Raw genomic sequence first — 14,017 nt, forward strand, 5'->3', positions numbered from 1 at the left:
CCAATGACTACTCTGACAGAACTACAGAGTTCCTTGGCTGAGATAGGAGAACCTGCTGGAAGGAAAACAATCTCTGCAGCACTTCACAAATCTAGGCTTCATGGGAGAGTGGCCAGCCGGAAGCCACTCCTGAGAAAAAAGGCACATGACAGCATGCCTGGAGTTTGCAAAAAGGCATGTGAAAGACTCTGAGAGCATGAAGCAAAAGATTCCATGAGTGATGAGATGAAAATTGAACTCTTTGACCTGAATGCAAAGCACTACATCTGGCGGAGACCGAACACAGTTCATCACTCATCTAACACCATCCCTACCTGAACGTGGTCTTCCAGATCGTGGTCTACCGAACGTGGTCTTCCATGAAGCATGGTGGTGGCAGCATCATGTTATGAGGATGCTTTTCAGCGGCAGGGACTGGGAGACTTGTAAGGATAGAGAGGACAACGAATGGAGCCAAATACAGGCAAATCCTTGAGGAGAACCTGCTTCAGAGTGCAAAAGACCTCAGACTGAAGCAAAGATTTACGTTCCAACAGGACAATGACCCCAATCATACAGCCAAATCAATACTGGAATGGCTTCAGAACAAGAATGTGAAAGTCTTTGAGTGGCCCAGCCAAAGCCCAGACTTGAATCCTATTGAGAATATGTGGAAAGACTTGAAGATTGCTGTTCACTGGCACTCCCCATCCAAGTTAACAGAGCTTGAGCAAATCTGCAAGGAAGAATGGGAGAAAAATCCACAAATCCAGATGTGCAATGCTGATACAGACAAACCCAAGAAGACAGGAAGCTGTAATCACTGCCACACTGCACTTCTACAAAGTATTTACTTTGGGGATTGAATACTTATTGTTTTTTTTGTTTTTCCAAAAACATTTCAGTTTTTAATTAATTTGTAAAAACTTCCAAAATCACATTTTTTTTTACTTTGTCATTATGGGATATTTTGTGTGGATCGGCGACAATTTTTTTTTTTATTTAATCCATTTTAAATTCAGTCTGTAACACAACAAAATGTGACAAAAGTCTAGAGGTGTGAATACTTTCTGAAGGCACTGTTTATAAGCTTGGTGATGTTCCTGTATCTGCCACCACTGTTCTCCTCGTCCTTCTCCCTCTACATCCCCATTCAACCCTCCCCCCCAACTCACCCACACCTTCACCTCCACCTTGCTTCCTTCTCAGTGAAATTAAGCCTATAAAATGATAGAATTAATTCATGTAGTGTTAATATAGCAAAGGCATGATGGATCAAACAGTGTGCTTCTGTGTTAAAGCTCCTTGCTTTGCATTGTATGGCATAATGGCTCAGAAATTTGTAAGCTTTAGCAGCTAAAAGTTTTTTGTCATACATTGAAAATTTCAAATATTGCAATATATTCTGACCAAGGATATGAAGTGAAAAGTTTGATAATAATCAGAGCTTGTGAGTCTCATTTGAAAAATTTTGAGTTTGGTTTCCATTCAAGTGAGTTATCCAACTACCTGGAATGAAGGTTTCGCTTCTGCACCATGTCAAATCATATTACTTGGCAAGCATTTAAATAGCATTAATGGCAATATACAATATACATGCTTTAATAAATTATAGATCAGAAGGAAGGGGTGTCAGAAAATTGGAGATGATTTTGTAGTTTCCATAAAAGTCCTGCTCTCTGATATCTATATGGCTTTAAGATGATCTCAAGGGTTACAGACCAGACAATGGTAATAATATTTGGATTAATCCATTTGGCCTTGTCATCCAAGCACACAGCTTATGATGTTTGGATCCCAGGTTCATATCTAATATACCATGTTGACTTGTACATCATCTACTTGCATTGTTGCATATCATGTCAAACTGCCTGTTTTCTATTGTCCTCGTTCTGCACGTAATATTATGTGCAAGCTTCCCGATGAGCCTTGATCAACATAAAAATAAAAATAAACTTAGTTTTTATTCTTTAAAATAATCGTTTGGCATTAATCTACATCCATATGCTGCCTGTATTTATGCTTTTAGTCAAGGCTCATACAAATTTTCTCCAAGGAAAGAACTGCAGATAGGATCAAAAAGGCAAACAGACGACAAAAGCCTTCTAAATCTTCAATAAACACGATAATATAATACGTCATGTAAAGTGTGAGGATACAGGATAGTGGTGATAATGTGGAATCACAATGATAGTCATTGAATATCATCTTTCACACAATCATTATCTTTATTGAAAAGGTTTTACCATCAATTAATGCTTGTGTGGCTTCATCATAAGGTGGCATCTCTCTGTCCTCTTCAGGTTTTTCTGCCACCGGATGAACCTGAAAAATGGATCATGAGTGTTCCGAAAACGCGCTGCACAAACCTATATGAACTGACCACCCCCTCCACGACACAATAGGAATTTCACATTTATGGTGAACAAAAGTATAATGACATGAAATTTGCAGTTGCTGTTTTATTAGCAACAACTTGGGTCACACAAATCACGATTGGATTATTTAGACTTTAGTAAAGCATCAAGAAGGTTGTTGTGAGATAAGATCAAGTCATAAATAAATCCATAAATATATGAACAGAGTGGAAAGGAAGGAAATACACCAACAGCAGGGTAGAGGGACATAACAGAGGGACACTTGTCGGAGGAAACACCCAAAACAAAAAAATTCAGAGCTCAGAAATAGATGTTTTACACTTGTAGTAAGAATTAATTCTGGAGTACAACATCGCAATTATTGACAAAATGGCCTCATAACTTCCTTGTGTAAGGTCATACAGGATCAAGAAATCACTCATCACAAAATAACATAACCATTTTAATATCAATTTCAATTCTGCCTAAGGAAAATAAATATATAAATGCAATAGGCTGGATTCCTGGCAAATTATTTGACCTTCGAAAGTGCAGAAGCAGTCCAAGCTCCATCCCTCTCCTGGCAGAGGAGTCACGTGACGCATGACGCTCGATCACCCAGAGCGCCAATATTTCATGTTTTGGTATCAATAAGATGAACAATTGAAAGTTTATATTTCAATATTGACCTTCAGCATGTGAAAATAATGAGGTCAAGAAAATTTGGAAGAAATTGGCCAAGGAGGTGGAAATGTACGAGGAAAAAACAGACTCGCTCTAATAAAAACAGCGTAAATAGACGAGTGGAAACTATTAATAAAAACTGCTGCAGATGAAAAGAAAACAACAAAACCTCCACCTTGACGGAAGATATAATGTAATTGATGTATATTCCTATATTAGTGAGATGACAAAAGTTTGGAAGCTAAACTTGTACGAGGATAATGAATCTCCAATTTTATGCAATACCAAATGCAGGCTTACAGTATCATGCTCCACCCAAACTTGAATTAATATACGAAAAAACAATAATAAACAAGAGACTTCAGAGAACACTTTACCCCACACAGTCTTGAGATAAAGGACATGGGTAGGGTCTTTTCAACTCATCATTTACACTATTGAGCACGATTTATAAAAGCTTTGATTGTGAACATTAAATGACAGCTCCAATGGTAACCATACGAAGCCGATGGGTCAAAAGGAACAGTCAAGAGCTGTCTTCTTCTTCTTCTTCTGCCAACTCTTCTCAGAGAAACTGACGATTTTGGAACGATCTTTGAGGAAAAGATGCACTTAACAAAGAGATTTTTAGATGAAGTTAGCACTGTCGTTGCAGTGGTGTCTGAGTTAAGCATCACCATTTTTGTCTGAATCCTGCTGTTAGTCAGGAATGGGAACATGTGTCAGAGCGGCACGTTGCTCCGTCCACTTTCCGCCAGAACATCAGGGGCCTCTGTCTGGAAAATACCCCCAGGCAGATGCCAGGCCCATCCCTATCTCCTTGAAATGCTGATCAACCTGCTGCTACCACGAGGCACATGGTCAGCACGTTGGCCTCCTCCACTCATGAGGCTCCATCACTGAGAGGATTTGGTGAGCAGGATCAGCGTCAGGAAAATAAGCCACATGTCCATACAGCCACAGCTGACACGGATTATCCAGGTAACAAATCTCATCTGAGTATTTCTCAGCAACCACTCGTTGGACACAAATTATGACCACCGATAGCCGAGGATTCTCCGAAGACACCTGTTACCGAAGGTGTTAAGTCACCATCTCAGATCCTTGGTCAGAGTCCATGCCTCACATCCACAGGGCAAGACTGGAAGCACCAATGCTGAAAGACTCGGACTTTTGACCTCCTGCATAGGCATCGACAGCGCCACACCCCATGATCCAGTGAATCCATGACTCCCCAGACCTAACCCAGACGTCTATTGACCTCTGGCTCTCAACATGCGGAGACATGAATATCACTGCCAAGGTAAGTGAATCTCTCGATGACCTCAACATCCTTGTCACAAACAGGTACAGACAAGATAGCAACATTCAAGATGTCATTGAAAGCTGAAATCTTAGTTTTTCCACAGGAAACCCATAATCCCAGAGGCTCCGATTCCTCATTCAGCACCTCGAGGGGCCCCATAAGGACATCCAGCATCTCTGCAAAGATGACTGCATCATCTGTGAAATCAAGGTGAGAGATCTTGACATTCCCCAAAAAATGCACTGCAGCTTAATCTCTCCTACATCCTCCCAATAATCCAGTCCATTCAAGCGCGAAAAAGTGCGGGGGCCAGTCACACCCCTGACAAACTCCAGTAACAAATGGAAAGAAGTTGGAGGTGGAACCACCACACTTTACAGCATGGTCAGTACCAGAGTATAACTCAGAAATCAGATTGGTCAGTTTTGGAGGGACCCCACAAAGACCAATAATCCTCCAGAGGGCATCCCAATTCACTGAATCAAACGCTTTGTGGAGATCAATGGCGGCTGCAAGCATGCCCTGCCAAAACTCTCATCTGCATTTGGTGAGGACCTGAAGAGCAAAGCAAGGATACGGTCAATGGTTGAACTCTTTGGTGAAAAGCCTGACTGCTCTGGGCACTGGTGCTCAACCAGATGGTGGTGAACTCAATCAAGAATTATGCGAGCAAAGACCTTGCCCAGCACTGAGAGAAGCGTCACCCCTTGGTAGCTCTTGCAGTCCTGGCGATCACGCTTCCTTTTCCAGAGAGGGACGACAAGGCCCCTCTTGCAGTCAGTTGGGATCATGCCTGTGTTCCAAACAGAGCACAGAACTGCAAGCAATGATAAAAGTACAGCATTTCCACCAGCCTTGAGAAGTTCAGCATAGATGCCACAGATCCCAGGAGCTTTACCCCCATTCAACTGGTTCACCACAACCTGTGTTTACACAAACAAAGGTGGTTCACAGTTGATTGGAGGGTCAGCAATATAAATCGTTACACCCCCGACATTCGAATCAACAGCTGGTGGGTCAGGGTGGTGCAGCCGCTCAAAGTAACCGGCTGAGCGAGCCTTCACTTCGGACTCCTTTGTCAAGAGCCCACCACCCTCCGCTGTAACTGCAGTACATCGAGGGATTGGCTTGGAGGAACGCAATGCACAATTCCTCTATAAGCAGGGTGACAATCACTTGATCACTGGTGATGCTCAAACCATTCAAACACAGATTCCTTGCATGTAGGCCTCCTTGTCCACCCTCAGTGCAATTACAATTTAATGCTCAATTCCCTGAACAGCTCAGCTCTGCCATTAAGCCTGGCCCTGCAACTCTGGTCAATGGTATCCAGTGTCCATTGGGAGACAAAGTTCTTCTTCGCCTGACAGTGGGTTGAAAGACATCCACCGAAAACATCAAGGATGGCAGTCTTGAAGGCACTCCACAACTCTTCAGGATTCCCCAAAACACCAAGAACCCCCAAATCACCACTCAGCCTCTTCGTAAACTCCTCAGCTACCCTCTCATTCCTGAGCTGGCCAACATCCAGGTTAGGTTGGGATGGTACCATTCTCCCAGATTGAAGCTGAACGTTCTAAGTTGCTGCAACAAGTCGGTGGTCAGTATTGAGGAACTGAGCACTCCGGTAGACCCTGCAGTTCTGAATCGTCCTCCAGCAACCATCAACCAGCACATGGTCAATCTCCTTTGGCACACCACCAGCGTTGAATACAAAGTCAAGCAATGACGCTGTGGGCACTGAAACCATGAACCAACCACCATAAATCCACAACTTCTTGCAAAGTCAAGGAACTTAGTGTGATTCTGGTTCACAGTTCCAGACCAATGGGGACTAACACATGTCTCATAACCAACCCTATCAGTGCCAGTCAATGCATTGAAATCCCCCAAGACGAGAAGAGTATCTCTCCTCGGGTACTGATCAACCACAGACTCGAGTGTGGCATATAATTCCTCCTTCACAGCGAGATCACTCACCTCAGTCGGAGCATATACATATACCTAAAGAGTGACAAATCCTCAGTCTCATAATGCGCTCATTGGCCGGTGTTACCTTAATTATCGTGGGAGTCGGCTAATTGGACCCAGCTACAGCAATTCCTTGGGTATGGTAACCATGAGAGTGACCAGACCAGTAGTTGGTGTAACCACCTGCCACAAAATCACCAGTATTCAGTCAACAAAACCTCAGAGTGTTGGAATACCGATATTTAAAGGTTGGAGCTCAGATTATAGAAGAGACGGGTGATCATCCTCTCTTAGTGATAAGACATTTCAGGCACCAACATGAAAGGACCACCTCAGGTTCACCCGAGGAAACCGCCGTCTGGTGCAAAACACCTCAGCATCATCACGACACACACACCACCACAATCTGACCGAGGAAGGTTACCCCATGCTTTTCCTCCAAGCATCCAAAGAATGAGCTCATGAAGGCTTTGCCTCAATCCCGTCATCCGGTGAGCTGCCCTGTGAAGGACAGCTGCTCAGGAGGTACTCCCACGTTGCTGTTACGCTGCCCTCAAAGTGCAAGGAAAATTTGACGGCTCGAGACGACGTAAACTTTTGCCCAAGTATGACTAAACTGAAGGTTTTTGGAAGTGCAAACAAGGCTATTTGTGTTCTAGTGTTCAACTATATAGTTCAATTGAAATACAATCAACGTTTAGAAGGCTGAAAAAACGGACAAACCATTGAATCTGAAGTTTACCACCGATTAATGCACTCGTTTACACAATTACATTTAGCACGTTAAATTAGTTTTTCATGCCAGTTGTTGGTGTCCTTTATGATGTCCCTAAAAACAGTAAGTTTCTTGTTTGAAATCATTTTCAGTTTTGTTTCACTGCCACACTGACAAACTGAAGCAATTGATTTACCGTGAGTGCGCATGTACACTAGGGACAAGACTCCGTACAATTTGCTAAATTTGGAGCCAAAGCACTGTTAAACTACAGGTTCATGTTCTGATTCATGTTCCGATCCGTGGTCTGCAATGTTCAAAATACAAAATTCAATTGAAGTTAATTAGTTCCTCGATCATCGACTGACCAATTGAATCAATTGCTTAACTCCACTTTGCGCTTCGTGTGCAGGGTAATAAATAAAAACACACTACCTCAATCATCATGCATTAAAATGGCAAGCTTAGCACACTTTTTTCTGATAGAAATAGAATGACAAATAAAATAGGGAGGGGAAGCGAATAATCAAACAACTGTATCTTGCAGAAATATTAATAATAGCAATAACAACAATATTTGCATTATACACTTCATTTGACAACCTTGTCTAAAATTGCTCTGCTCCCAAATGAAACAATTTTCAAACGCAATCATAGTTGACCAAAGAAAAGTAACACAGAAAAGTAAAAGGGCATTCGAGTTTTACATTCCTCCCCAGAACCAAGGCATGCAACACCAAAGAACACAGATTTTCATTTTCACGAAGGGTATTGAGGACCATGGAAGAGCTGAATACAGGGTAAATGAGTCAGAAGGTTATGAAATGGACCAAAGAGAAAACGAGTAGGTGCAGCACATTATGAGGAAAGATGTTGCAGAGGAAAGGGGGACAGAGCTTTAAAGGGTGAAGAAAAGCTCAGAAGTAATAAGGGAAGAACTGAGGTGATGACAGACGGCAGACATGGAGGCTTTGAAAGAAGACATTGAGACAGAGTCAGGAAGATGTAGAGAGGTCATTGTTGTAGACCAACAACAGGATTGGTCCCAGAACGTTACCTTGAGTATGCTGGCCTCGATAGGTATGGGAGAGAACACCATTCAAAGCAACCTGCTGCTTGTGACCACGGAGGAAATCTGACAGCTAATTAAGCAGACAGCTTAGAAAGCAAGGTATGATTCCAGATAGAATAGAATTCACACAGGAGATGTCCACAGACATTTCTCAGACTTCTTGTTTGCAACTAAGGGCATTCATCCATTGCTGACAAAGTGAAAAAAAAGCATATCCATGGTTAAATGACCTGTGTGAAAGCAAACTGATGATCAGAGATCGCAGAGTTGGAAAAGAGATGTGGTTTGACGGCTGCTGCAATGATGGATTTCATCACTTAACTTGCATATGATGGGGGTCCAGCTCTATTTGAGTGGCTTATTTTGGGACTCTTCTTCATCAACTACAAACCTGTCATCCTCATTTAAATATTTGCATACAATTACTTTTCATTTTGCAGAATAATTGACATTCTTGCACAAGATTTCCTTCATGATTACATTTACAATAAAAAAAATTGTTTTGATCATCAGTGGTATGTACTTATCGATTTTTAAAAAGCAAACAAGGGAAAACGGATTTAAAAAAGAAAAGAAAAAAGATTTATACTGTATTGTAAACACTGTCAAACCTTGAAAGAAACCTTCACCTCTAGTGGGAAGTTCAACTCTTGCTATATTTATTTTTCTTTCTGACAATGCTGTCTGAAGTCAAATATTCAAAAGTGAGCAATTGAAAGTCACTAACAATAATTCCAGTGTGCATACATGGTACAGAAAACTGAGGCCTTAATGTCTGCATTGCATGCAGATTTTTTGTTCTAAGAACCGTTGTCCTGCCCAGCATTTTTTGTGGCCTCGGACTTTGATGGATTGCATGAAAAGGCACAATCCTTTAGCTTCGACACCATTTTAAAAACTGCTCTCTCACCGATTCCGAGCTCGACAAACTATGGCAAAGATTCTGCCATGATAGTTATGTGGCTATTATATGAACAGTATCGAATAGTTATGTCGAGCATGTAGCCTGTGTTGAGCAGACTGCAGGTGAGTGTGGTATGAGATTTTAAAAAGGTCATTCCACAGGTTGCGAGCTGTTGTAATGAGTGCCAATAATCTACATCCATTTGCAAATCATGCTGAGAATGATGCAACTCAAGTTTGTTGCCTCATTGCATCTCGTCAGACAAGGACATAATCAAAAGATACTAACAATATTAAGCATCTTCGGTTGACATAAGAGCCATATGTGGTCATGAAAAAAACCAAAACAAGAGTATAAAAATAAACAAAGAACAATATTTTTATTTTCCTATAATTATTTGGCAGGTTCAGGACCTTTGCTATTTCCACAAATAAAGCACTCAGTCCGAGCTTGAGAAGTGTCCATCGTGACTCCATCCTTCAAGAATAAAAGAACAAATGACGTGTATGGATCAGACACAAACTGGACCAATTGCCAATAAACTTTTGTGGATAGTGAGAGACAAAAGATTGGACCTTGAAGTTGAGCTCTGAAACACCTGAGAACTGAAACAATAATTCAGAGGTTTATGGAGAGACCGCAGGTTCCCATCAGTGGAGTTTGTCTTCTCGGAGGAAAAGTCAAGCCGATTTTCAGTAAATGATTTCGCACGAGTGATTTAGAAGAAAAGGCAAGCTGGTTTAGGCACCTGAATAAAAATATTGACCTTTTCCAATTTAAAGTGTGACCTTTTTGGTTAATCATGAATAAGCATTTCCCATGTTTGATTTGTTGCTATCGATTATATCCGAGCAGGATGCTGCAATTTATTGCATCGGGTTACAATGATTTGTAAATAACCCTTGGAAGACTCAGAAACTACACAAACGCTTGTATAGGACTGCCCCCTAGAGGCACCATGACATTTGAAACATCAAGTCCATCAAAATGGATAAAGGGGGAAAAAACCAACGAGGAAAAATAATGATATTGCATCCATCAGCAAGTTGGTGTTATAAAGTTGAAACTTTCCAAACTTTCCTCACAAAGGGGTTTCAGAGATGAAATTCTCACATTAGAGGCCATACATTTCATATGTCGGCATGAAGTTGGGTGGACCTGATGAGGGTAGAGGGGGGGAGGGGGACATTGCTATATTATGGAAATTAAATTGAGAAAAAGAAGTGAAGGGAAGATAATATGAAAGAGGGAGGAGGACGTGGGAAAGTGGGATTGGTGGGGAGAAAAGTTTCGAAAGAGATAGTCCAAGTAAGGTTAAGGGAAGGGGTTTGTCTCCAGAACACATGAATGTGGACCAAAGTGTCTGCCATATTTGCAAATATATGCAATAACTATATGGCCCCTTGTGCTTACCCTCACTTAATCATAAATGACAAATAAAACCCTTACCTTTGGCTCGTCCGTATCATCAAAATCATCATCATCATCATCATCATCATCATCATCATCGTCCTGTCCCTCCCCAACACCATCATCATCATCCTGTTCATCAGCACCCCTGTCCTCCAGCGCTACAGGTTGACCTCCCGCCTCCAAGCTCCCCGTTGTGTCCTGCGGCACTGGCTCTGGGGCCGCAGATGGCACGGGGGGAGCATCGCCCTGTGCTGTGCCAGCCTGTGGGCGGTATGCGCAAAGCTCGAGCAGGTGCCAGGCTATGGACAATGCCAGGCCGGGACGAAAATGGCAAGAAAGTGTGCTCAATATACACTTCCATGCAATCCTGTTTCCCAGCATGAGCCCAAAAAACTGGTGTAGAAAACACAGCAATTCTGTGAAACTTATTGTTCTATTTATTTGTAAGCAGCTCGTTAGAGGACTTTTTAAAAATATATTTTGTGGCAATCCACAATGTTGCCAATTAATTTTGAAGAAAAATCATAATCAGAGAAGAGGGCCCAGGGGAGGGAAGGGGTTAGTGGGGGATTATTCAACCAAATATCATTGCAATGACTTGCTTTGGAAGTCAAAGCAGTTTAAAATTGGAGAAATGTGCTCAACTGTATTTAACGTTTTCCAACCAGTACACCATGACCATGACACAAATACGACAATAGAGCTGTTTGCAACAAGCCACCAGGATTTAAAACAATAGCACACATTATATTCAAAGCACTTGACAAACAAAAAGCACATTTTTATCCAAATCCCAGTCAGCGAGGCAAACACCACCACCATGAACATCAAGTACATAAGCTCTATAACAGGCATGAGTGCTTCAATTTGAAAAATAAAAGCCGAAAATACTGTGACAAAGAACATTTTCATTAATAATCAGAAGCTAGTTATACAAACTCGTCAAATTTAACAGGTTATACGCATTAATAAGACAATATTAAGTTGGACGGTATGAGGAAGGGGTTTTCTCCCTTTCACCGTTATGACCAAGGCACTATTCTTAGGGAGGAATCGTTTTGGTACACGTCATGTTTTTATTGTTGAGCAGAAAAATGTCAATAAATGTAATCGTTGCATCTAAATTTGCAATTGTCAAGTTGATCAGTTTTTCAGCCTCTATCCCCAAGTTTCATTCAGTGTCTTGAAACAGTTGTCGTTTTCCACAGCTTCCATACTCCAAATGAACGACTTTCGAGAGACTGGTGATGTTGGTGAACTCTCATTTTATGCTTTTCATACTGAAACAAATTTTGATAAACTGCAATGTTGAGCAACAATGGGGGATTATTTTGCCAATTGCAGCACCAGTGCTTAAAAACAAGGTATATTAAAAAATATATTCAAAAAAACACGCTCCCTTGCGGCATTGATCGTCAAGTTACATAACCACGTAGTTGGCGTTTCGACACTGCACTGACACCGATGCACGTCATCACGCACACTAACGATGTGCCAAGCATGCTATTCAGAATCGCATCTTGTGATTGCCGTGTGGAGGAGGCGTAAACACTTAAAACCGCATGGCAGCTTGCGTTTCGCATCGCTGAACATTACAAGGCCTTTGTATGTAACAATATTATCACTACAAAGGCCGTGTCACAATTCACGTCGTATTACCAGTCATTTACACAAAACTAAGTAATGGTTCAGATATTCAGCATAACAATGAAATCCACAGAAATGTGCAAAGTTCCCATGCCTGTGATAAATGCTGAAGGCAATTAAAATATACAGCAATTATGGACAACTGCAAAAGCATAGTGAGCAAGCCTTCGAAAATAGCGGGAAATACTTGAGCAGAAACATCACTATGGCATGCACTCTGTAAAGCAGCACAACGTATAAAAATAGGAAACCATGTGAAATTCAGAAGCTGCTACGTTAGAGGATTTTAGACCACTTTGAGGTAAATAAAGGATGATGATGATGATGATGATGATGATCCAAATGATGATGGCAGATGGCAAGAGAGAAAAGACAAAAACCCTAATAGTTATGGCAAATAAGCAGAACAAGATCACACGAATCTCCAACAAAAGGAACAATGTCGGGGATCATACATTCTTCAAACAGGAAAGGAGACCGCTGGATATATCATGAGATTGCCATGACTTAGGAAGGCAAAGTCAGAGAAAGTACATCAGGCTTTAAAGTGCCTGATGAAGGTCAAGCCTGTGCACAAAACCCCAAATAAAGCCAAATCTGTTTTGAAACCAAAAAAAAAAAAAGATTAGTTTGTTTGTACTTATACATTTTCTCCTTATATAATGGGAGCAGATTGCACCATAAATTTTCTTTAAATTAATTATCGATGTCATTTACACAATAATGAGAAAAAGCAAGTTTCTATTTTTTTGTAAACAATTGGGGAAACAAACTCAGCATTAAGATTGGGATTCTACTTTCAGAAAATCCCATGGGCAGATAACTTACATACCAGTAGCCAATGTCAGATGTGCTCCATATGGGCAAATGTGGACTCAGAAACACACAAGTGACGTCAACTACTGTATATACGTAACAGCTAAACAGACAAGACGTAGATGGCCTCATAGACATTACTGAGAAATTCTCAAAAGTTGCATTTGCTGTGAAAACTGTATGTTACTTGGGCTGGCAGAATAGCCAAAGGATATGTGTGCATGTCTCTGAGCTGTCCAGCCTGGATTTGAATCTCGATCCAGCTATAAAATGTGACCGCGGAGTTTCACAAGAAGGGTGATGCATGGATGTGAGACCGAGTGTCCCGACTGCAAGCATTCAATTGTGGTATTAATGTCCCCAGTATATATATATATATATATATATATATATATATATATATATATATATATATATATATATATATATATATATATATATATATATATATATATATATATATCATGAAGCGTTAGTGAGTTATCACCAGCACCCTCATTAAATTAAAAATTCCTGCACCTATAGTCGAGTATCTAACGTCAGAGAGGTGACGTGTCCATGGTTACAACTCTTGCCCAGAGACTTTCTGCAGAAACGATGCTCAGTAAATAGCATGTTTTGTACATTGATACTGAGGGTGTTATTTCATACGAGCAGATACCTGTCTATGACGGGTATGGGGGACAGGACGGATCACAATACTCGGTTACGGTAGTTTCTTTGGATGTTTAGCGCCACATTCAACAGCTCAGTTCATATTGGTGGCGTGTCTGGGTGCCTATGTTAACGTTTGAGACCGGTCGCTTTAGATTGTTGGCCTTGACACTTAGTGCCGGATGAGTAACATGAACGATTTGACATATTAATCGTTTCTATATTACCTCCATCAACAGATTTACAACATGGCAGGATAAAAGTCATAAATGCTGAGTTGAACAAACGTCCTGAACTCATGGACATAATTAAGTAAAGCACGTCGTCTGGGACCCGGCCGTCGGTTTGCTGCCGAACGCTGCTGATTATGACGTCATCGATTCCCTCTTTGAAAATTCTATCTATATTAGATTTTTTGAATCCGCTATCACCTGCCGAATAGCCGAAGGATATGTGTGCATGTCTCTGAGCTGCGTAAATACATGCAACACATAATGTG

General features: G+C 41.2%; 1 protein-coding gene across 3 annotated transcripts in view; it reads right to left on the reverse strand.

Moving 5' to 3' along the window:
- PRKCSH (PRKCSH beta subunit of glucosidase II) overlaps positions 1-14,017 on the reverse strand; it is a 259,864-nt gene that overhangs the window by 162,297 nt on the left and 83,550 nt on the right. For 2 of the 3 annotated variants that reach the window (XM_085885531.1, XM_085885529.1), the window contains 2 exons: positions 10,438-10,662; positions 2,226-2,304 (listed from right to left, as the gene is read on the reverse strand). In XM_085885531.1, coding sequence (XP_085741657.1) covers positions 2,226-2,304; positions 10,438-10,662 — 304 coding nt within the window. The remainder of the gene's footprint in view (positions 1-2,225; positions 2,305-10,437; positions 10,663-14,017) is intronic. The other variant, XM_085885532.1, reaches the window with a different exon arrangement.

Source organism: Eptatretus burgeri, chromosome 6 (assembly GCF_056783735.1).
Source record: "Eptatretus burgeri isolate ZD-2024b chromosome 6, Ebu_testis_v1, whole genome shotgun sequence".
Lineage (NCBI taxonomy): Eukaryota > Metazoa > Chordata > Myxini > Myxiniformes > Myxinidae > Eptatretus > Eptatretus burgeri.